Source organism: Chelonia mydas, chromosome 2, assembly GCF_015237465.2.
Source record: "Chelonia mydas isolate rCheMyd1 chromosome 2, rCheMyd1.pri.v2, whole genome shotgun sequence".
Classification (NCBI taxonomy): Eukaryota; Metazoa; Chordata; order Testudines; family Cheloniidae; genus Chelonia; species Chelonia mydas.
In genome coordinates, this window is record NC_057850.1 from 165,322,226 (window position 1) to 165,347,441 (window position 25,216).

General features: G+C 43.2%; 1 protein-coding gene across 3 annotated transcripts in view; it reads right to left on the minus strand.

Annotated features, from left to right (window-relative positions):
• The window catches only part of RAMP3 (receptor activity modifying protein 3), a 103,387-nt gene that overhangs the window by 58,279 nt on the left and 19,892 nt on the right, over nucleotides 1-25,216 (minus strand). For 2 of the 3 annotated variants that reach the window (XM_043540500.1, XM_043540499.1), the window contains 2 exons: nucleotides 13,293-13,322; nucleotides 4,668-4,800 (listed from right to left, as the gene is read on the minus strand). In XM_043540500.1, the coding sequence (XP_043396435.1) occupies nucleotides 4,668-4,800; nucleotides 13,293-13,311 (152 nt within the window). In that variant the 5' untranslated portion in view covers nucleotides 13,312-13,322. Of the gene's footprint in view, nucleotides 1-4,667; nucleotides 4,801-10,539; nucleotides 10,698-13,292; nucleotides 13,323-25,216 lie in introns of those variants that run through there. The other variant, XM_043540498.1, reaches the window with a different exon arrangement.

Below are 25,216 nucleotides of genomic sequence, written 5' to 3' on the forward strand. Positions count from 1 at the left end.
TACTGAAAGTTAATGCGAATTGGAGGCCTGAGTCTCCTTGGTGCCTTCTAAAATCTCTCTCAGAAATATTGTAACAGCTCTAGCAAAGTCAGCAAAGGACGCCTGTTGATCCTGCATAAACAGTGCCAGATTCTGATCCTTTACTCACGTTGAACAGTATTTAGTTCTGCAAGTAGTCCCATTAATTTAAGATATTAGTCAACATGAGGTTATCAGAATCTGATTCAAAGTAGTTTATTTTCCCCAGCGGATTATAACATAGTTATAATGCAGATCATACCCTTGTGGGGAGGGGCAGAATGACAGTGTCTCTTTAAAGATGAAAAAATGACCTGTCTGAGTTAAAATGTTAAATTATTGCTCCACGGCTTATTTTAAATTCCTTTTTACAAAAATATGTCAGGATCTTGATTCCAACACTATGTTTTTTGCATACGTACATTTCTCCCATGGGGGTGTCAATGAGATTGCTACCCATGTACGGAGAGGAAAATGGTAGAGAAGGAAATAGATCCATCAAGTGCATGAATTCACCCTTAATTTGTTGCTTTTTGTAGTATGCCAGTATACCCTTATGATAAAATGGGTATTACTGCAAAGTGCTAAACATCTCTGCAATATCTCAGTTCAGAAGAGACCTTAATTAGAAATTGTGCAATTAAGATATAAATCAAAACAGATACTTCCTTGCAAAAGTGCATTAGCTATATTAATGGCAATGCTTAACCTCCAGAACTTGAAGTTTTATGCTCAAAGTTGCAAAACACACTAATCCGTAACAATGATACCCATACTGTGATCGCGGCAAACTAAGCTAACTTCCCATTATAGTGATGGGAACAAGAAAAGACCAAGATCTCCAGTGTGTCAGCCTGCCCAGTATCATATCTTTTCAACACTTGTCCGTATGACAGAATCTGAATCTCAAGGACATACCCAAGGTTACACCATAAAGGTACATTCTCCCGAACTTGCCTTGGAAGGAGACAAGGATTCCTCTGTGTATTTAAGATACTTTTCTTCCTGCCTATTTAATGGGGGAAGGACAACTAAATTAAAATCACAGTTTCTTCTATTGCCTTACAAGCAACTTATTGCCCTCTGCCTCTCCACTGAAAAGACTTGTTATTTCACAGCTTCCACAGGTTTGGCTTCCTCAGGCAAAAGAGCACTTAAAGAGTTTCACATCCTCAACATTTTTCAGAATAAATGCCAACTCAGTGGAATGCTTATTCCTTTATTTTTCTCTTCCTTTTTCCTATTTTTAAATCTTTCAGATGAGCAGAAAATATAGTGCAGCCATCCAACTGTGCAGTTGTCACAGAATGAAAGCTTATTTTTAGCCTGGGCACACAGCATTTAGTTTTATACTCATAGTATAAAAAGCTGAGAGTTGGAAGGGGGTGGAGAGAGTGTAGGGAAGTCAAACAACAAGTCATCAGAACTCACCAGGCTCTCAGCTCCTCCATGCAAGCATGTCTACTGCCTAGTCCTAGAGAAGAAAGCTATACAGATCCATCATTTTCAAGTGTCAACACAGTTTAGGGATAATTGGACATCCAGTTGGCAATGCTGGTCACACTGCTAACATGTATCAAATGCAGCCCTCCAAATACAACATGTATGGGCCTCTGGGGTTAGAGAAACAAGTTTCTTCATTAAGTGAGAAACCCAGCCCTCGCCTCCATCACTACCAAGGTCCCACAACAGCAAAACCAGTGAGAGATTCTGCTGCACTGAGGGGAAAGGAGGAGGCGGCTCTGGACTAAGTGAATGGTACAGGGGGTGTGCATCCCCCTTGCATACCAGATAGCCCAGTTTAGAGTGACGCCCTACTTCGCCCTATGAGAATGTGTGGGTGGGACATACATAGAGGGGAGGAGTGGCGCCAGAAGCTCTGCTGCTTTATTGATTCCTCGTGCTGCTGAAAAGGGATCACATGGGGCTGTGCAGGCTACTCCAGGTACTAGATGGGAGTAGGCTCCATGGAGCCCTTTTGCAGTCATTCCACAGCCTGGAGCAAGTCGATTCCTCCTCCTGCTCCATCCACTTCCCACACATGTCCCCAGTGCCCAGTACAACTATATGGATTTGGTCTTAGGACAGGAGAGCAACTATATTAGAAAAAACTGGTTGGAGCCAGCAGTGGAATGCCTTAATTTTACATGCTTCTGGGACAAAAACAAGAGCATAAGAAGTTGAGTGGGAGAGGCATGTTCCCTCTTACCCCTCCCTCCCCCTCAGTGATTTCACCCATGCCCTAAGAGTTGAAGGAATGTATGTATTTTAAAAAGTGATCTTTAGAATGACCCTGTGCGTGCAAAGGCGAGGACTAACAGAAGATGGTATCTAGGTGATTAATATGCTGCCAGCAGGGCCGGCTCCAGGCACCAGCTTTCCAAGCAGGTGCTTAGGGCGGCACTGGGAATCGGGCGGCAGTCCATGTCCCGCGGCCGCAATTCAGCAGCAACTGCTTGGGGCGGCAAAATTGGTAGAGCCGCCCCTGGCTGCCAGATCACGTGACATTTTAACTCGCTTTGAGGTTTCAGTGTGGGTCAGGATACAAATGCCCGGGAAGCCCCAAAGTGTCACTTGGCAAGCTGCTGCAGTAGGGCACAGAAGAGAAGCTGCATTTCATCAGATAGCTTATCTACTGGTGACCAGAGAGGCAGGGGAAAGAACCATGCTGGTCTCTCCAGGCCCCACAGATGACTTGTTATAGGGCGGGGGAGTGAATCAGAGACCATTTGAGAAAAGAATATGCTGCCATAAGTGGCCAGAAAGCCAGAGTACGGGGAAATTTAAACTGGTCTCAGACCTGGGGGAAAATGTTCATTCCTGTTTAATTCTTACTTTGCTGGAACTAGTTCACCTGAATCTGATTTTCAGAGGTGCTGAACCCCGACAGCTCCCATCCATTTCAACTGGCTTTGTGGATAGCCGGCCCTTCTGAAAACCATAGAATCATAGAATATCAGGGTTGGAAGGGACCTCAGGAGGTCATCTAGTCCAACCCCCTGCTCAAAGCAGGACCAATCCCCAACTAAATCATCCCAGCCAGGGCTTTGTCAAGACTGACCTTAAAAACTTCTAAGGAAGGAGATTCAACCACCTCCCTAGGTAATGCATTCCAGTGTTTCACCACCGTCCTAGTGAAAAAGTTTTTCCTAATATCCAGCCTAAACCTCCCCAACTGCAACTTGAGACCATCACTCCTTGTTCTGTCATCTGCTACCATTGAGAACAGTCTAGAGCCATCCTCTTTGGAACCCCCTTTCACGTAGTTGAAAGCAGCTATCAAATCCCCCCTCATTCTTCTCTTAGGCAGACTAAACAATCCCAGTTCCCTCAGCCTCTCCTCATAAGTCATGTGTTCCAGACCTCTAATCATTTTTGTTGCCCTCCGCTGGACTCTTTCCAATTTTTCCACATCCTTCTTGTAGTGTGGGGCCCAAAACTGGACCATGTTCAACATTACACGAACACACCTCCTTCCAAAGGACATCACCCCCTGTGTCTCAGGCACAGTGACGGATCACACTGGCTGGAGACACCAGGCATAGGAAAACAAACCCAGGACCCAACAGGGGAGAAGCCACGCCCAGCAGCAGGCACCAGGAAGAAGGCTTGAGACCCACCTTGGGGCAGGGGCTACACAAACAAATGACAGCATGAAATATTGCTGTCAATAAAGAGAATGGAGTAGCTGTATTTGAAAATACACCTTGCATTAGTAACTTAATGAGAAAACTATGGATTTAGAGAACATTTGCCTTAAATGTGTTGAACTCTGGATTCACTATAGATACAGTAAGACACTTGACGTATGTTAAATGAATATCAACAACAAGCAGCCTATTGATTAACCTCTATTAATATATTTTAGAGTAGGTGCTCTTCAAGTCAGAGACTGTGCCTCATTTTACCTTTGTGTGGCTTTAAGCCATCTTCGCACACTCACAATCCTCACCACATAGCTGGTGCGGGCTACGTTTCCATACACACACACACACACCCCATGAACAGGGAGAAACTATAAGGTAGACTGTAAATCTGTGTCCAGTCAGTTTCCTGGGCTGCTCCTGGGGCAGGGTAGCCAAAGTTTAGCCCTATGCAATAGAGAATCAAGTACATGGATTTCAGTGTTAGAAACTTTATCTGGAACATAAGTAATTTATAAATATTAAAGATGTGGTACATCTGCTTTCAGCAGGTACTAGATAATGTATCCATTAAGTGCTGGATATAAATCTCAGATAACCAGAAGGAGAGGTGTGAGGTAGATTGAAGCAGATGAGAATGGTAATGGAGCTGCCAGTTTATGTAGCCACTCTTCATACTTCTTTGTTGCTGCAATAAAAAAGACCCAAATCCAGCAGTTTTTACTCAGGCAGAACTCCAATTAACTTCAAAGTGTCATTAATATTTTCTTTTGACTTCAGTACAAGTTTTGCCTCCATACTCCCATCAAATTTTGCAGGATTTGGCCCCAGATTTGTGAGTTTGAATCCAACAAAATAAACAAACTGGTGTCCAAATTGATTCTAGTGGGGAATCACCACATCCTTGGTAGTTATAGAGATGTTCCTGACCCTTGATGCAATTGACTTTTTGAAAGGTTGACACCCTTAAGTGATAAATAATAAAGACAAAAGCATGAAACTTACGTGATAAATTCCGTTAGGTTGCACCATTTTTTAGAGTCCACTTTCTTCATCATCTCTTCAAAGGATTTTCCGCATCTGGGCAACTTTTCTAACATGAGCGATTCATTGCAGACGATCACTTTTTGACGTGCACCTAGAACAAGTCAGATAGTACTTTAAATCCCAAGACACTGAAGATAGTAGGAACATGAATGTGGAATTATTTTCTGCACAACTCTTTGCACTTACAAGGTATCACCCCTTCTACTCAAGCACCTCAGAGGACTTTACAGACATTGATGAATTTAACGTCACATACCACCACTTCGAGTTGTTATTTATTCCATTTTGTAAATGAGGAAAATGGGCACAAAGAAATTTAGGACCAAATTCAGATCTGGTGTAAGATGTTGTAGTTCCCATTGAAGTCAATGGGAATTGGGAACCACTTATATTACAACTGAATTTAGAGCATTATGAATTGCCTCAGGTCACATAAAAAGTCTGTGCTAGAACCAGGAATAGAATCCAGGTGTTCTGGCTAAAAGTCCTATGCTGTATCCAAAAAAAATCCTTCTTAGTTTATTTATAATGCAATAGATATTACAGTTAAAATAGAAAATGTGTTTATATGTCAAGCCTTTAAAACTCTAGATATGTCAAACTATTTTATTAAGGAATAGATTAGAACTACAGTGACTGGCAGACAAAGACAGCAGGGACTATGCTCATGTTAATTCACAAAACCCAAAGAATTAGAAACTTTTTTTACTGAGAGGAAGAATTTTGTCTATGACACTTGGATTTGTGTCTTGGAAAAGTACCGTGAGAGCTGCAGTTTCCAGCTGCTGCTAGAGATGGACAGTAAAGCCACATCTGGAAATACAACAACTCTAAATAGTGCAATACACTCCCTTCCCCACCCACTTGTGTAGAATCATTGGAATAATTAAATACAAAAAGTAATAAATAATAACTAAGTGCAGTAACATCACTGAATGTGAGCCTAAATCCTGGTGTGGGATTTGAACTCATGTATGTCCTTCTGGGCTAGAGGTAGCCAACTGAACCACGTTACCATATATTGCATCATTTTTAGGAGCCCAGCATCGAGGGAACTATCCTGTTGCATTTACAATCGTATAGTATTTCTAAGCCTTATTAGTGAAGACAAAATGGAGTGATTGACCACACAGATTTGTTTTGGGTCAGAGTATAGATTAGGAAAGCATTTGGCAAGCTTTAACACATTAAACTAACTGTTTTGCTGTAGCTATAAAATAATATTTTTAATACCAGGAATGTTTGCACATCTCATCTACAAAGGACTTTAAAATCAATTGTCACCAATAAAAGACTGGGTAGAAGCAGATCTAGGGTGGGGTAGAAGACTCTTCTCTTCATGGGACTGGCTTAGAGGGATTGGCTGACATTAGTTGGCACTGGTGTTATAAGCACATAGCCATGCAGAAAAGAAAATAGTTAACCTGGGCTTACACTTTTGGCTAGTTCTAAAACACCTTTGGGCTGGCACTGTTTAGGACTGTGATCTGTAAATAGGCTATTACGTATGAGAGCACTTCCACCCTGTAGAATCTCAGGAGTTCGAAATGCCAAGGCCTTCAGAGCATTAGACAAGTCTCTGACTGAAGACAGGGGTTTACTAGCTGTCAAGGTCCCAGGAGGCCTAGAAGGCAGGTTGGCTGGGGCTACCCAGTAAGAGCCAAGGCCGACAGTTCTGCAGGAGCATGGAATCAGACAGAGAGAGCCCTATGCGACTGCCAAGTGGACGCAGGTAGGACTTGTGTAACAAGACACAGTTTATTTGTATGAAAGAAGCCCAAGGAAAGGGCTGGCCAGTTGTTGGAGGAAAGTCAGAAGTCACAGTCCTGAGAAGAGACTGTGTTGTCCTACTTACACCACAGAAAAGAGGATTTCTATTTGGATCTGATCTGTAGATCAGGAAGTGGAAGACTTTCACACTTGTGCCTTTTTCCTTCTGCAGCTAGAAAAAGGAGAACTATTATTTGGACCCAGTTTACATCACAGGAAGGGGAGGAAACCTTTGCTTTCTCTTTATTATTGAGTTACATTTCAGGAATGGGCTCCCGTCAGTGCTAGGAAGAACTTGCCACCTTGCTCCAGAGAGATGCATTGTCTATGATTTCAGAGAACCTGCAGTCCTGCTTTCCTCTGTGGAAAAACTCTTTACTGCTACTTAACCAGGAGCTTCTTTAAAGTTGGCACTAGTTTGGATTTTTCATCTCTCTTTCACCTACAAGTTATTTCAGTTAACATTTGCTATAACAACAGCAAATGTTAACAATCTGGGCCTGTCACTAAGGATGTTTTACCACCAAGTCCAGGTGCTTTTTCAATTAAAAAAACCAACCCTGTATTACAGTCTTAGATGCTGTGTCAGATAGGAACATTACTAAATGAGAATGGCATGGGTATTGGAGTCTGCAGTTGTTGGGACTTTGATCATGGATCCGTCTGTAACAGAATGCATATAGCTTAGAGTCAGGTAAACAGACTGATTTCAGCTAAGATGGGGCTGAACTTAATTACAAAAAGGAATATCTTCACTGAGAATGCAAAGTACATTTGTGGAACCCACTGGTGTGTGTTACGCCATACCACGGCATAGATGATAGGTGTTTCTTACAGTGACAGCTAGGATATTGGTTCTTTAGCTCAGGTTGTAGCAGCTCATCTTTTTAGCTCTGGAGGTTCCTTGTTCAGTCCCAAGTGTCTCAGCCAAGATGGTAGCGTTACATTTTCTCACAGCACTGCATTGCTTTCCAAGCACTTTAAAACACCAAAAGCACTGTAGTTCCTATCCTACTTCTTTCACCACCTTCAGTTATCAAAGAAAGATTGCTGAGGCTAAGGGTATGTCTACACTACGAAATTAGGTCAAATTTATAGAAGTCTTTTTAGAAATCGTTTTTATATAGTCGATTGTGTGTGTCCCCACACAAAATACTCTAAGTGCATTAACTTGGCGGAGTGCTTTCACAGTACCGAGGCTAGCGTTGACTTCCGGAGCGTTGCACTGTGGGTAGCTATCCCACAGTTCCCGCAGTCTCCGCCGCCCATTGGAATTCTGGGTTGAGATCCCAATGCCTAGTGGGGCAAAAAACATTGTTGCGGGTGGTTCTGGGTACATGCCATCAGGCCCCCCATCCCTCTCTCCCTCTGTGAAAGCAACAGCAGACAATCATTTTGCGCCTTTTTTTCCTGGGTTACCTGTGCAGACGCCATACCACGGCAAGCATGGAGCCCGCTCTGCTCACCGTCACCGTACGTTTCCTGGGTGCTGGCAGACGTGGTACTGCATTGCTACACAGTAGCAGCTCATTGTCTTCTGGCAGCACATGGTGCAATAGGCCTGATAACCATTGTCATCATGTCCTAGGTGCTCTTGGCCGCCTCGGTGAGGTCGGTCAGGACCGCCTGAGCAGACATGGGCACAGGGACATAAATAGGAGTGATTCGACCACGTCATTCTCTTTAGTCCTGCCAACAGTCCTATTGCACCATCTTCTGGTGAGCAGCCAGGAGATGAGGATGGCTAGTAGTCCTACTGCACTGTCTGCTGCCAGCCGAAGATGGAAAAGATAGATGGAGTGGATCAAAACAAGAAATAGACCAGATTTGTTTTGTATTCATTTGCTCCCCCGTCCCTCTCTCCCTCCGTGAAATCAACAGCCAACAATCGTTTCCATGAGGTCTGTCAGGAGCACCTTGAAGAGTTTAATGGAGATTCAGTCCTGCCTGGAATAGTGGGGAGAGGGATAGCTCAGTGGCTTGAGCATTGGCCTCCTAAACCCATGGTTTTGAGCTCAATCCTTGAGGAGGCCATTCTGTGTAACAGTTGTTTTTGTTTCTCCTTGATGTAAAGCCATCCCCTTTGTTGATTTTAATTCCCTGTAAACCAACCCTGTAAGCCATGTTGTCAGTTGCCCCTCCCTCTGTCAGAGCAATGGCAGACAATCGTTCCGCGCCTTTTTTCCATGCAGACGCCATACCACGGCAAGCATGGAGCCCGCTCAGATCACTTTGGCAATTATGAGCACATTAAACATCACGCACATTATCATTCAGTATATGCAGCACCAGAACCTGCCAAAGCGAAACCAAGCGAGTAGGCGACATCAGCACGGTGATGAGAGTGTTGAGGACATGGACACAGACTTCTCTCAAAAGCACAGGCCCTGGCAACGTGGGCATCATGGTGCTAATGGGGCAGGTTCATGCCATGGAATGCCGATTCTGGAAACAAGCACAGACTGGTGGGACCACATAGCATTGCAGATCTGGGACGATTCCCTTTGGCTGCAAAACTTTCGCATGCATAAGGGCACTTTCATAGAACTTTGTGACTTGCTTTCCCCTGCCCTGAAGCACCAGAATACCAAGATGAGAGCAGCCTTCACAGTTGAGAAGCGAGTGGCAATAGCCCTGTGGAAGCTTGCAACGCCAGACAGCTACCAGTCAGTCGGGAAGCAATTTGGAGTGGGCAGATCTACTGTGGGGGCTGCTGTGATGCAAGTAGCCAAAGCAATCAAAGATCTGCTGATATCAAGGGTCGTGACCCTGGGAAATGTGCAGGTCATAGTGGATGGCTTTGCTGCAATGGGATTCCCTAACTGTGGTGGGGTCACAGATGGAACCCATATCCCTCTCTTGGCACCGGAGCACCAAGACAGCGAGTACATAAACTGCAAGGGGTACTTTTCAATAGTGCTGCAAGCACTGGTGGATCACAAGGGACATTTCACCAACATCAACGTGGGATGTCCGGGAAAGGTGCATGACGCTCGCATCTTCAGGAACTCTGGTCTGTTTCAAAAGCTGCAGAAAGGGACTTTCTTCCCAGACCAGAAAATAACCGTTGGGGATGTTGAAGTGCCTATAGTTATCCTTGGGGACCCAGCCTACCCCTTAATGCCATGGCTCATGAAGCCGTACACAGGCAGCCTGGACAGTAGTCAGGAGCTGTTCAACTACAGGCTGAGCAAGTGCAGAATGGTGGTAGAATGTGCATTTGGACGTTTAAAGGCGTGCTGGCACAGTTTACTGACTCGCTTAGTCCTCAGCGAAACCAATATTCCCACTGTTATTACTGCTTGCTGTGTGCTCCACAATGTCTGTGAGAGTAAGGGGGAGACGTTTATGGCGGGGTGGGAGGTTGAGGCAAATCGTCTGGCTGCTGGTTACATGCAGCCAGACACCAGGGTGGTTAGAAGAGCACAGGAGGGCGCGCTGCACATCAGAGAAGCTTTGAAAACCAGTTTCATGACTGGCCAGGCTACGGTGTGAAAGTTCTGTTTGTTTCTCCTTGATGAAACCCCCCGCCCCTTGGTTCACTCTGCTTCCCTGTAAGCTAACCACCCTCCCCTCCCACCCTTCAATCACCGCTTTCAGAGCAATAAAGTCATTGTTGCTTCACATTCATTCATTCTTTATTAATTCATCACACAAATAGAGAGATGACTGCCAAGGTAGCCTGGGAGGGGTTGGGGAGGAGGGAAGGACAAGGCCACACTGCACTTTAAAACTTAAAAAATTTAAAACTTATTGAATGCCAGCCTTCTGTTGCTTGGGCAATACTCCGGGGTGGAGTGGCTGGGTGGCCAGAGGCCCCCCCCCCCACATCGCATTCGTGTGTGTCTGGGTGAGGAGGCTATGGAACTTGGAGAGGAGGGCAGTTGGTTACACAGGGGCTGTAGGAGCGGTCTGTGCTCCAGCTGCCTTTCCTGCAGCTCAAACATATGCTGGAGCATATTAGTTCGATCCTCCAGCAGCCTCAGCATTGAATCCTGCCTCCTCTCATCACGCTGCCGCCACCTATCATCTTCAGCCCTCTCTTCAGCCCGCCACTTACTCTCTTCAGCCCTCCACCTCTCCTTGCATTCATGTTGTGCTTTCCTGCACTCTGACATTGTCTGCCTCCACACATTCATCTGTGCTCTGTCAGTGTGGGAGGACAGCATGAGGTCAGAGAACATTTCATCGCGACTGTGTTTTTTTCTGCCTTCTAATCTTCGCTAGCCTCTGGGAAGGAGAAGATTCTGTGATCCTTGAAACACATGCAGCTGGTGGAGAAAAAAAAGGGGACAGTGGTATTTTAAAAGACACATTTTACAGAACAATGGGTACACTGTTTCACGGTAAACCTTGCTGTTAACATTACATACATAGCACATGTGCTTTCGTTCCAAGGTCACATTTTTCCTCTCCCCACTGCATGGCTAACCCCTCCCCTCTCCCCCACCGCGTGGCTAACAGCGGGGTACATTTCTGTTCAGCCACAGGCAAACAGCCCAGCAGGAACGGGCACCTCTGAATGTCCCCTTAAGAAAAGCACCCTATTTCAACCAGGTGACAATGAATGATATCACTCTCCTGAGGAAAACACAGAGAGATAAAGAACGGATGTTGTTTGAACACCAGCAAACATACGTTGCAATGCTTTGTTCTGCAATGATTCCCCACTACATGCTACTGGCCTGGCGTGGTAAAGTGTCCTACTATGGTGGACAGAATAAGGCTGCCCTCCCCAGAAACCTTTTGGAAAGGCTTTGGGAATACATCCAGGAGAGCTTTATGGAGATGTCCCTGGAGGATTTCCGCTCCATCCCCAGACACGTTAACAGACTTTTCCAGTAGCTGTACTGGCCGTGAATGCCAGGGCAAATTAATCATTAAACACGCTTGATTTTAAACCATGTATACTATTTAAAAAGGTACACTCACCAGAGGTCCCTTCTCCACCTGGCGGGTCTGGGAGGCAGCCTTAGGTGGGTTCGGGGGGTACTGGCTCCAGGTTCAGGGTGAGAAACAGCTCCTGGCTGTCGGGAAAACCGGTTTCTTCGCTTGCTTGCTGTGAACTATTTTCAACCTCCTCCTCATCATTTTCCTCATCCCCAAAACCTGCTTCCGTGTTGCCTCCCTCTCCATTGAAGGAGTCAAAGCACGCGGTTGAGGTGGTGGTTGCTGAACCTCCTAAAATGGCATGCAGCTGATCATAGAAGTGGCATGTTTGGGGCTCTGACCCGGAGCGGCCGTTTGCCTCTCTGGTTTTCTGGTAGGCTTGCCTCAGCTCCTTAAGTTTCATGCGGCACTGCTTTGGGTCCCTGTTATGTCCTCTGTCCTTCATGCCCTGGGAGATTCTGACAAATGTTTTGGCATTTCAAAAACTGGAATGGAGTTCTGAGAGCACGGATTCCTCTCCCCATACAGCGATCAGATCCCGTACCTCCCGTTCGGTCCATGCTGGAGCTCTTTTGCGATTCTGGGACTCCATCATGGTCACCTCTGCTGATGAGCTCTGCACTCACCTGCAGCTTGCCACGCTGGCCAAACAGGAAATGAGATTCAAAAGTTCGCAGGCCTTTTCCTGTCTACCTGACCAGTGCATCTGAGTTGAGAGTGCTGTCCAGAGCAGTCACAATGGAGCACTCTGGGATAGCTCCCGGAGGCCAATACTAATTGCGACACACTACCCCAAATTCGACCCGGCAAGGCTGATTTCAGCACTAATCCCCTTGTCGGGGGGAAGTAAAGAAATCGATTTTAAAAGCCCTTTAAGTCAGAAAAAAGGGCTTCATCGTGTGGACGGGTGCAGGGTTAAATCAATTTAAGGCTGCTAAATTCGACCTCAACTCCTAGTGTAGACCAGACCTAAGGCTTTTTCTGCATTAGAAAAATTCAAACCCATAATTTATCACTGGTAGTAGTTATTGTAGAAGCTGTGAAGCTGATTTTAGGATTTTTACTCTGTCATATAATTCTGCTCTGATCAGGGTTAGACAAAATGGTGGTAACAAATGCCTGAGCCCTGTCTATACTAGTATTTCCACTTTTCCAGCCATCTGTGGAGCAGCACTGGTGGTAAATTGTGCATCAGAATTTTGCTAATGTTGATGAACACTAGCCCTGAGCAAATTCAAAAAGTGATGTGACAATATGTGTCTGACAACCGGAGATCAGCAGTGATGTGTTCACTAAATCTGTGGGGTGGGAGAGCGCTACAGGCAGGGTATTCTAAGCTGGGGGGGAGTCTAACTTGAAAGGCAATTCATTTTTGATCTGATAAAACCTAAATTTGTTGATTTTCAGGACACAATAAAAAAATCTATCTATTTACTCAGATGCCTAAGTGGGCTGTGTGAGCAAGTTCAATTTTTCTTTTTTGTAGACTTGGATTTTTTGGTTGGGTTTGTTCAGAGATTTATTTTTTTTTACATGTGTGATTTGAAGAAAAATTGAATAGATCCTGATGAGCTCATATCTTCTAAAACTAAAGGGACACAACTCATGAAAGAATCTGATCACACAGTCATTTCAGTCTGATTCCTTGACCACAGGTTTTTGATACGTAAGTTTCTTAGATAAATCAGACCCAAATTGCATTTTAAAGTTTTCCCATCACTATCTAGACTGGTTAAAGACTAGGACATGTTGACAAACCCGCAGATATATTCCAAATTAAAAGCAAACTGCTAATGGACAAAAGTGTCTAGAGTTGACTAGCTGAACCTACTTACGTTGTGGTTTTGTGTGTGCATTTTTTAAAGGGCTTTCATTAACAAAAAAGTAATATATGTTTGAGTTTTAGAACTTTAAAAAGCTCACCTGTTAATCCAAGTGTCATTAGACCATTAACTAGAAGGGGAAAAAAGAAGAGATTGATTAGAATTTCTTGGTTTTATTCCAGCATGATGAAAATTTCTGTAGTATTAGATATAATACATAAGTAATCTTGACCACAGTTAATGATTCAACAGAACATTCCAAGTCACTACATGCCCTAAGTACTGCCATAAGGGTTTATTTTTATTAGAAGTGGGAGGGGAAGATTAACATTTGCTCAACATTTATTTAAAAAGAATCCCCTTTTATCTGTCTTTTAATCTACACAAATCACACAGGCTTTTTAGGAAACTAAGTGAGTAACTTCATGCAAGTGGCTATTTTCTGCTCTCATTTCTTCCCTGTGCAACACCACAGAAGTCAGATGGTTTGCACAGTGTGGGAGGTCTGAATATAGCTCAAATTGCATAGATACAAATTCTACCTTTGTTAATACATGCCCAACCTCCAGTCCATTCAATAAGAATTGTTGTGCACCTATATCTAAGAAGAATTCAGCCCTACTATGGAATAAACTTTTCTTATGATCAAGTACAAACTTCTACTGGACAAGAATTTACTAGAATTCTGCAGAACAGGAATGCAAGTATCAGGATGCTTTGATAGCATAAGGATGTGAGCTTCCAGTATACATCCTAAGAGTTGTATATATTTTGTAAAAGCAGTACATATTTTTCAAGTCTGGCAATGTAATGGTAAACATAGTGAATTCCCCACCAACTTTTTTAAATCTACATTTTAAAATGTGTTTTATCAATTGCAGGCAACTGTGTTATGAGATTAAGTAAACATTTTCTGGGGTGGATAAAACTACCCACTCCCAAGCAACCAAAGTTTTGATGTACAACCACAAGTTCACCCCTACAATTCCTGATTTCCTCTGGAAATCTTACATTACACTTCTTTATAAATTTCTATCAAAGATCTCCAAGTATTTAGCAGTCATGAGTGAGGTATTCCTCACATTACCATTGCAAGGTAAGTCAGAACTTAGCTAACCATAAGAAAGAATAGGTAAAGGAGGTAAGAATTTATCCACATTTTACATGTGGGATAACCCGAGCATAGAGAGGTTAAGTGACTTTCCCGGTGTCATACAGGAGGACTGTGGCAAAGCCAGCAATGGAACATAGCTCCTGGCTCTCAGTCTCATGTTTTAAACACAAGACCATCAGTCAAATGAAAAGGAACCTTAATAGCATTTTTGACCTCACCAAAACAAAGTAATATGGGAAGTCTCACAAGATAGATTGTTTTTGTGCCTATTCTCAACCAAAAAAGAGTCTAGAAACGTTCATGTAAAACCCCAAACCTCTTGAGGTTCACTCTTGATTGACTTAGAAACATCATGTATGCCTCTCATGACAAAGATTTAACCAGGAGACCAAAATAAGAGACATGATTGACGATTTTCTTGTGATTCAACATCATGCCATTCTTTTAGGAAGGGCTGAGTCCAGTATTCCACCTTAAAAAATCCTACTAATTAATTGACTATTAAATTAATTTAGATAATACATATAACTAAAGAAAAGTGTAGTTAAAGTGTTGAAAGATCCTGTAGTATTTCACTAGTAAATGATCATGAAGATACATTCATGAACATTCTTAATTGAACCAATCGTTGAAAAAAAGAGGTTAAGATTGAACACACCAACTGGCTGCTGGTTTAATCACGGATTCCACTAAGTTTTATTTTCTACATATGCAGACAGAAGCTACAGTGGTTACCAGTAAGCAGGACAGAATTTGGAGGCTAAGGGGTCAATTAGTTTGGAATTGGAGATGGGGCTAAAGCAACAGGACAGAGGGAGTGGGAAGTGGCAGCATAACCATCTCTACTGATGGTCATAGCATCTCTTTGCATCAGGAGTCAGTATTGGCACTGATCTGCAGCTCCAGTGCCCCCTTTAGCGACTTCCTCTGTGCTGCACAGGCTCATCCTTTGTCTGTGCTCTGTGGCCCAGTCCTCTAGCCAAGACGATTCTCCAGTCTCATTTCCTCCTGAGATATCAAAAGTCCAACATCACAAGCTCAAATCAGCCATCAACAGAAAGGGCCTTCTGCCCCTCGCTAGGGCTATGTTAAGATCCCCTCACTTCTTTCACAGTCCTCCCTCAGGACTTTCCTTACAAGAGCTTCTCTTGTTCCCTGAAGAAGAATCCTGACTCCTCTACAATCTCCCCCGCTACTGAGCTCCCTTAGATTCCTTATAAGGCCCAGGTATCTAATGGATTATCACCTAGTTCCACCCCCTCTGGCCAGGAGGTAATCAATCAATCACCCCACAGTTGCATAGCACACATCTAATTGAGGATTTTTTCCCCTTCTCTAGCAAATGATGCGGGAAATCTGATCACAGGCAGGTTTGGAGATGCTGAGGTGTTGTAAAAGAAAAATGACAGGGGCGACAGGAGAAAGTAATAAGCAATAAGGAAACAAGTGTTCTTTTATTACCACACATTTAAAAATCATATGCATCAAGGCTTTGTTTTCACTGCCAAAAAAAAAGGTGTGTTTTTACTGTGGGATGAGTGATGTGCATCCTACTGTAAAATCCTAGTGGAGACAAAGCACTGAAGTTTTTACAATGATGTAGGTGAGGTCAACACTACATCCCACCTCCCCACCCCATGGCTGACCTTGCCTATTTACCTCATAGTAAAACTACTAGAATGCCTTATCTTTACTAGGATTTTACAGCAGGGCAGCTAATGCACATTGGTTATCCCACGGTAAAAACACATCTTTCTGGCAGGGAAGGCATACCCCCAGAATGAGATCCTATTCTCAGAGCTGCACCATGGACTTTTATTGCACACACTGCACCCTGATCTTGTGCACAGAATTCCTACTGATGTCGACATGAGTTTTACACTGGGATCTAGGGCAATATAGAAATTAACAGGGTGGATCACAAGAGGAGAATTTTTGCCCTATAATCATGAAAGTGAGGCTATAATCGCTGGGTCCTGGTGACATTGACAAATTGCTCATGGTTCATTCTTACAATTTATGCTATTACTAGAACTCCTTCATGGGAGTATGGTTTTATTATGTACTGGCTTTTTTCCCCCACAGTATTATTTGTATAGTACCTCAATTGCCATATAAATTTAAAATAGCATTTGGACACTCTAATGTCAATCTCTACTAAAGGTGCCCCAAAACACTTTTCAATAATGACCTTCATACCTTTTGAAAGTTCATAAGAGAGAATGTTATTCTGATATTTCCCTCTTGCCTAAATATTTCTTCAGGAAGCTGCAATTTCTGTCAAGACTCAATGATTTTAGAGAATTACATATTTCCCAAAGGATGTGTGACGTGCCTCTTGTTTTATCTGGCTTGTGTATGCAGTTCTTTCCTCAATAATGGTAGCATTGTAATACCCTGTATAGTGTGTCCTGTGGTGTATCTACATTAGTCTTCAAAATTTGTCTTTGCCACTCCAAAAAATCACTTTCTCTTCAATCCCATTTCTCATTAACTGAAGGACAGAAGCAATTTTATTTCCCTATTCTTCTGTTATCACAGAAGTTTTAATATATTGCCATAACTTCTTATATTTATTCCACTTTAATTCCCAAAAAATTCCAAAGCATTTGACAAGCACTGATACAAACATATTCTACACACAAGTGAACTTTAGAAACCAACGAAATCCCTTTATTCACTACTGAAATGCAGCTACAGCTGGACTGAAACCTAGCAGTGTAATACTGCACAACAAAACTAGTATAAGACTAGAGGTGAATATTTTACTCAGTTGAAACTAAAGATGGACGTCAGGTAGACAGAATATAATTACCCAAATTGGTATTTGGACGGGATAGGGATATATCTCTACTCTTACAAAAAGTGACTATGGATGTTTAATGAAGACCTTTGTTTTCTTTTTCTTTTTAAAGATAGCAATCCACCCCCAATGATTTCCCCTTAAGAGCATGCTGGGGTGCTGGATCAATGTTGCATTAGAGGTGAAAATGACACCTACTAAATCACCATCTGCCATTCCCAAAGAACCCATAGCTTCCTGGTGCTGTCCTATCCAAGTACTGGCCTGGAACCATGTAGTTTGTAAAAACAAGCAGGATTACAGTTTCAAGTAACATGGTTACAGGCCAAGAGCTATTTGTGATTTGTAAGACATAAGCTATGATACAGTGTTACAAAATTCTGTACCCCTCTACAATATACGTAATATACCATTACCCACATATTATCTTAATGCTAAATGCTAAGAAGACTGGCCTTACAGAAACAAGTAGGTATGCAGCATGCTGTATATTTAAATTTTTGTCATTAAACATTAAATTTATCTCTTGAGCATTTAGTATTCAATATATAAAATTTAGTTATCTATCCTCTTACTTAAAAGTACATAGATTCAGTTCTTAGATTTCAAGGCCAGCAGGGACCATTGTGATCATCTAGTCTGACCTCCTGTATAACACAGGCCACGGGACTCTACCCCAAAATGATTCTTAGAACGTATCTGTGATAAATGAAAAGGGGAGGTAGCTCCCTTTTATGGACAACCAACCAGCCAGTTAGCTATAAAATCCCTCTTAGTAGCTGTTCTCTACTTGCTTTACCTGTAAAGGGTTAAAAAGTCTCCCTGAGATGCATAGGTAAAAGGAAGGGAGTGGGCACCTGACCAAAAGGGCCAATGCTCAGTGGTTTGAGCATTGGCCTGCTAAATCCAGGGTTGTGAGTTCAATCCTTGAGGGGGCCCTTTAGGGATCTGGGGCAAAAATTGGGGATTGGTCCTGCTTTGAGCAGGGGGTTGGACTAGATGATCTCCTGAGGTCCCTTCCAATCCTGAGATTCTATGATTAGGAAGACACTATTAGGTGTATATTTTTATGGCTTGTGGACTACCCTGTGCTAACCCCAAATGCTTTTGTTTTGCTTGTAACCTTTAAGCAATTAATTTTTCTAGCTTCAATTTCCAGCCATTGGACCAGCTTATACCTTTCTCTGTTAGACTGAAGAGCCCATATTAAATATTTGTTCCCCATATAGCTACTTATAGACTGTAATCAAGTCATCCCTTAACCTTCTCTTTGTTAAGCTAAATAGATTGAGCTCCTTGAGTCCATCACTATAAGGCAGGGGTGGGAAAACTATGGCCCACGGGCCGGCCCAACAGCCATTTTAATCTGGTCCTCGAGCTCCCACTAGGGAGCCAGGTCTGGGGCTTGCCTCGCTCCAGCTGGGGAGCAGGGTCGGAAGCTGCTCCACCCGGCTCCTGGAAGCAGTGGCATGAGCCCCCTCCGGTGCTCCATCCGGGGAGCAGGGTCGGGGGTCACCCCCTCAGCTCCCATTGGCCGGGAACTGCAGCTAGTGAAAGCTGCAGGGGCATTGCCTGCAGACGGGGCAGCGTGCAGAACCACTTGGCCATGCCTTGGCGTAGGAGCTGAAGAAGGGAGATGCTGCTACTTCTGCGAGCCGCTTGAGGTAAGCGCTGCCCGGAGCCTACACCCCTGAGCCTCCCCTCCTGCCCTCCAAACCCCTCAATCCCAGCCCGGAGCACCCTCCTGGACCCCAAACCTCTCATCCCCAACCCCACCCCAGAGCCCGCATCCCCAGCCAGAGCCCTCACCCCCATCCCACACTCCACCCCCCCACCCCAGCCCGGAGCCCCCTCCCACACCCTGAATGCCTCATTTCTGGCCCCATCCCGGAGCCCACACCCCCAACCAGAGCCCTCACCCCCTCCCTCACTGCAACTCCAATTTTGTGAGCATTCATGGCCCGCCATACAATTTATATTCCCAGATGTGGACCTCGGGCCAAAAAGTTTCCCCACCCCTGCTATAAGGCATGTTTTCTAATCTTTTAATCAATCTCATGGCTCTTCTGTGAACCCTCTCCAATTTATCAACATCCTTCTTGAATTGTGGATCCCAGAGCTAGACACAGTATTCCAGCAGCAGTCACACCACTGCCAAATACAGAGGTAAAATAACCTCTCCACTCAGCTTTAGAATCCCCTGTTTATGCATCCAGGGATCACATTAGTCCTTTGGGGTCACAGCATCACACTAGGAGCTCATGTTCAGCTGATTATCCACCAGGACCCACAAATCTTTTTCAGAGCCACTGCTTCCCAGGAAAGCATCACCCAACCTGTAAATATGGCCTACATTCTTTGTTCCCAGATGTATACATTTACATTTAGTCATATTTAAAAGCGTATTGTTTGCTTGGGTCCAGCTTACCAAGCAATCCAGATCACTCTGTACCAGTGACCTGTCCTCTTCATTATTTACCACTCCGCTAATTTTTGTGTCTGCAAACTTTATCAGTGATGATTTTCTTTTCTTCCAGGTCATTGATAAATATGTTAAATAATATAAGGTTCTAGAAACACAGCCATTAGATATGATTCTGCATTTACAGTTACATGATGAGACCCATCAGTTAGCCAGCTTTTAATCCATTTAATGTGTGCCATATTAATTTTATAGAGATAAAAAGTGGTCGAGGTAATATCTTGTATTGGACCAACTTCTGTTGATGAAATAGACAAGCTTTTGAGCTACACAGCACTCTTCTTCAGGTCTGGGAAAGGTACTCAGAGTGTCACAACTAAATACAAGGTGGAACAGATTGTTTAGCGTAAGTAGTCAATGCATATTCTCAGAGACCATTCAAGGTGAAGTGGCCTATTAACACCTTTCCAGTCATAGGACATGAAAAGAGGAGTTAGTGGGTTACAGGTTATTGTAATAAGCCATCAATCCACTGTCTTTATTAAGACCATGATTTTTAGTGTCTAGTAAAGTTATAAATTTAAGTTCCTAGGCTTGTCTTTTGAAGGTGTTGTGCAGGTTTCCTTTGAGGACAAGGACTGAGAGGTTAGATATGAAGTGATGGTTTTGTGAAAAGTGTTTGCCCATGGATGATGGGGTGTTTCTGTCTTTTGTCATTTTGCCTGTGAGTTAATTCAAGAGTATGGTGATAGTTTGGTTTCGCCCACATAGTTGTTATTGGGGCACTTAGTGAACTGGACAAAGTACACCACATGTGTAGGAGCCATGGATCTTGAAAGGTGTGTTATGGGTTGTATTGATCATCATAGTGTGTTATGGAGATATGTCAGCAGGTTTTGCATCTGTTGTTCTGGCAGGGTCTAGTGCCACTTTGAGTTGAAGTGGGGGTTGAGGAAAGATTTCTTTCGGGATGTGGTCCTGGGACCCACTTGGCTACAACACTGCAAACAACAATGTTAACTGTATATCCTTCTAGTTTTTTTAACCGACCTGGTTTAAAGGGGAAGTGAAGGCAACTAGAAAAAAATTAAAAACAATAAATAACAAATGGAAGAAAGGAGAAGTTAATAGTAGTAAATATAAATCAGAAGCTGTAGAAAATTGATAAGGGAAGCAAAGGGACACAAGGAGAAATCTAAGGCTAGCAGAGTTAAGGACAATAAGACCAAGTTTTTAAAGTATATTAAGCAGATAAAGAATCCTAGCAATGGTATTGCTCCATTACCAATTGGAAATGGTAGAATTATCAATCATCATCAGCTATCCCTCAATACAAGGATGATGTCTAACAGAGGGAAAGTCACTGATGAGACTTAAGATGGCTGAAGAGTCTAATTCATGCTCTACAGCTTTTTCCACATATGTGACTATCTATAATAATGCAGAAAAGGCAGAAGTGTTCAATAAATATTTTTGTTCTGTATTGGGGAAAATATAGATGATGTAGTCATATAACATAACACTCTTTTTATTCCACTAGTATCTCCAGAAGATATTAAACACCGACTACTAAAGTTAGAATTTTTTAAATCAACAGGTCTGAATAACTTGCACCCAAGAGTTTTAAAGGACCTGGCTGAGGACCCACTGGACCACTGATGTTGATTTTCAATAAGTGTTCGAACACTGGTAAAGTTCCAGGAGACTGGAAGAAAGCTAATTTTGAGCCAATAGGTAAAAGGGATAAATGGGATGATCCAGGTAATTATAAGTCTGTTAGTCTGACATTGATCCTGAGAAAGATAATGGTGCAGCTGACACGGGACTAAATTAATAAAGAATTGAAGGGGGGTAATATAATTAATGCCAAGCAACATGGGTTTATGGAAAATAGATCCTGTCAAACTAACTTGATATCTTTTTATGTTGGATTACAAGTTTGGTTGATAATAATAATAATAGTGCTGATGTAATATTCTTAGACTTCTGTAAGATGTTTGAATTGAGTACTGGTCAACATTTTGATTAAAAAATTAGAACAATACTAAAATTTTCAGAAGGGATTTTTGAATGCAGCAGATCCTCAGCTGATGTAAATTGTCATGGTCCAATTGGCTTCAATTGAGTTATGATAATTTTCACCAGCTGAGGATTTGCCCTGGTGCATCTTGGCTTAATTTATAAATGAATCAAATATGATGGGAAAATACAAACACCCAGATATTGAACAAAATTCACCCTGCAGCCCTCTGTGCCAGGGGCTGTGTCCAAAGAGAATCATCCTAGGAGGAGAGACAGCAGTGTTTATACCTCTGCCCTCGGTGAGAGTTCTGCCAAGGAAAACAAAGCTTTATATCATGACTGGACTCCACAGACACCCCATAGGCAGTGGCTACCCAGTGGATGCCTGAATTAATGGATTTCCTGGGAGCCCCGGGAACATCTTCTCCCCAGGCACCGCAGCCCACTTTCTGAGCTGCACTGGATGTCTTAAGGCCAGCCCTCCCTCCAGTACACCTGGGTTTCAGGCACTTTGCACCACTGCGAATGCCCTTTCAGACCTATTTCACACCACCCCATGCTGTGGCCTGGGTTACACCAGCAGCTGAACATAGCCAGTGATTTTACAATGCTTTTCTGAGCCTAATTTTCATTTACCCACAACATTAAGATGTTAAGCTGTAAACGGAGATGATGCACCTGATAAGACTGAATCGTAATTTAGCAAAAGCCTGAGAAATGGATTAGACCTACAACCATAAACCTGCAAGATGTTAGAGAGAAAATTGGAACAGGCTCATGGAAGTGAAAACTGATGATGCCTGATGTTTCCAACATGAGCTCCCATCCAGACAGCCTAGACACAGCTCACTAAAGAGACAGCCCTTTAGGGCTACTCATGAGCACTGTCGTTACAAATGGGTGTCACTGAGGAGCCAGTGAAAAGTAGTTGGCCCTCAGGTTAAAGAACATCTGAGGAGGAGGAATAAGCAGTGGGAGGTATAGGGGGTGGGGGAATCGACAGTAAAACAATCTAGCTTCAGGCACTCTCTAAAATGCTTCCCATTTATTTTAAGGGAACTGTGGCTTAGTGTTGAGAAGAGTGTCTCAGCTGATCCTAGAGTAAAGCCCTTCTTCCCCTTCCCAGAGGAGTTCAAAAGTTGTACATTGTGATCTAGTTTTTCGAAACATGTCATTACACAGCAACAGCTAGACCGGTCTTCAAAGCATCTGCTTGCATCTCAGCTGTACTAGAAGGTTTGCTTGGAACAGATAGAGGAAAAAAATCTTTCCCAGGCTACAAACAACTGTGTCCTCATGTACTCACTCACAGCTGAGAATTTCAACAGTTTGCTCATGTCCATATGCCTGGTTCTAGTCAGGTCAGTAGTAACCAATATTCAATCACTGCTCAGCTGTTTGATAGCCTATGTGGGGTGGGTGCTGTTCCTACTACACATGTGTTTGCAATCACATCACAGAAACATTAGCAACTGGCATCATCTGCACCATCAGCAGAGAACAGACCATGAAGGCTAAGTTCCCATCTGTAGATCTCTCCAGGTTAGGAGTGGGGAAGCATTGCCAAGCTTGTCCTTCTGCCACCTACGTTGTACCTGTTCTGCGCCCATACCAAGAACTTCAGCTTTCACAGCTGTCATTGTCATAGAATTCATTTAATTTTTTACTTTAAGTAGATTAATTTGAAAATCCAGTTCTTGCTCACCTTAGAGGATAAAGTGCTTTTTAAAATAACTTTTTTGTAACATAGATCAAGCTCAGCATGAGACAGCTCAGTAGAACAGCCATGATGTTCAAAAGTCACTCATGATTAAGGGTGTCCAAATTAAGAATTCTTTAAAGGGCCCTTATTTTCAGAAAAAGCTGAGCATACACCCTCTGAAAATCAGTCCCAAACTGTCTGAAGTGGGGCACCCAAAAACCCAGGCACCCAAAAATCACTAGTCACTCTGGAAAATCTTGATCAGGGAGATTGTGACTCTAGCTTAGTAGGAAGAGAAAATGGATGACCTCACAAGAGTCAACATGCAACCTGAAGGGGCTGAAGCAATGAGAAACCAGTCATAGTTGACTAAAAATGAATTAAACTCAACCTTCCTGCAATCAGAACTCTCACCTAAAAGTCCAGGCAACATGGGAAAGCCCACATGCAGGTAGCTTGCTGGAGCTTAAATAGAAACCACCACCTTCTCAAGTCTTCATAAGAATTCAGAATTTCCTTTACTGGAAAACCCCAGTGTTTGTACTAAAACCGTTCGGTCTGGGAATTCATGTTTACAGTGTAACAATATCAAAGAGCATTGCCCACAATGTCTAACTAAGTGCTCTTACTTCTGCCTAAACTTTAAATTGTTTTGCATGAAATGTGAACCAGTTTTCCTGAAAAACTTGGGAATCTGGCCCAAATTGGAAGGTTCATAATAAAACCCAAAGCCAAGCTAGTTTCACCTGGCTTCAGTTTCTGTTACAAAAACTTTGCACTACAGTAATTCCTAGTAGCAGGGCTAGAATTTCACTAATGCCTGAGCTTACTTCCCTTGGATGTGTTCTTACATTATATTCCAGTACAATCATTGATGACTGTAGTTGGCACAGGCATACAGTCAGTGTAACACTCAGAAGTAATATTCAGCATGAGTATGGGGGGGGGAGGAGTTAAGTGTGGTGTTAAGTGTCCATTTTGTACATGACTGGTTGGAATGCCAGGGCTGTATTTCCATCACTCTTTCTCTGCTGAAAGGTTGGCCGCACATAGCACTGGTGAGCAGAGCAGGTTCTAGCATGGGTTTTGGGTGTTAGGCAAACAGGTCAGCAGTGGGTCACACAAGCCATGTTACGGGATTCTTACAAAAGTTACAATCAAATGTTTCTGTTTGAAATGTCACCGTGGTCTGACACCAGCACCAACTTCCTCACAGGCCTTTGGAGAGTGGACAACTCTGTGGAAGAGTGAGCGGTGTCTTAGAATTAGAGCTGAGAATCAAAGAGTCAAAGATTTGACTGAAGATTGAATTTTCCATCACAGAAGCAACTAAAAATGACACTCATGGTTCAGTTGATCATTATGATTAGCAGCACCTAAAAGGAGCACCATAGAGGAGTATGGCACTTTACAAAAACTTATGAAGTCACAGGGCCTGATGGTAGCTTCAACTTTGGGCCCAATACATCACTAGCCTGCAAATTATTTACAAGAGTGCGAAGTCCCCACCCTGAAGAACTTATACTCTGAGGCCTCAGACCGGGAAGTTGTTCTGAGGAGGCAGAAACCATTGCATGCATGGTGCAACATTGGAAGTCTTGGGGGGTCTACTGTGTGGATATCATTGAAGGATTTGAGTCTAAATTAAGATGAAAGCAACAGAGGTAAGGGGGAGGGAGGCAAAGGTAGCCCGTGGGCCGTTTACCTGTCTATATGCCTGACATTTGTGCATACATTGGGTATTTGCGCCGAAAAATAGGTGGGTACAAGTGAATGTGTGCCACTGCATCCACCTCAGCTTTGAAAAACGGAGCCTGTACTAAGTCCCTGTGTGCTAAATAAGATAAGAAAATATATCTGGTGCATGGGTGTGGAGTAGGAGAGGCGGTTATAAGGCAGCCTACCCTCAAAGAGAAAATTAATATACAATGTCCTTATTTTTGACATGTATGAAGGTTACA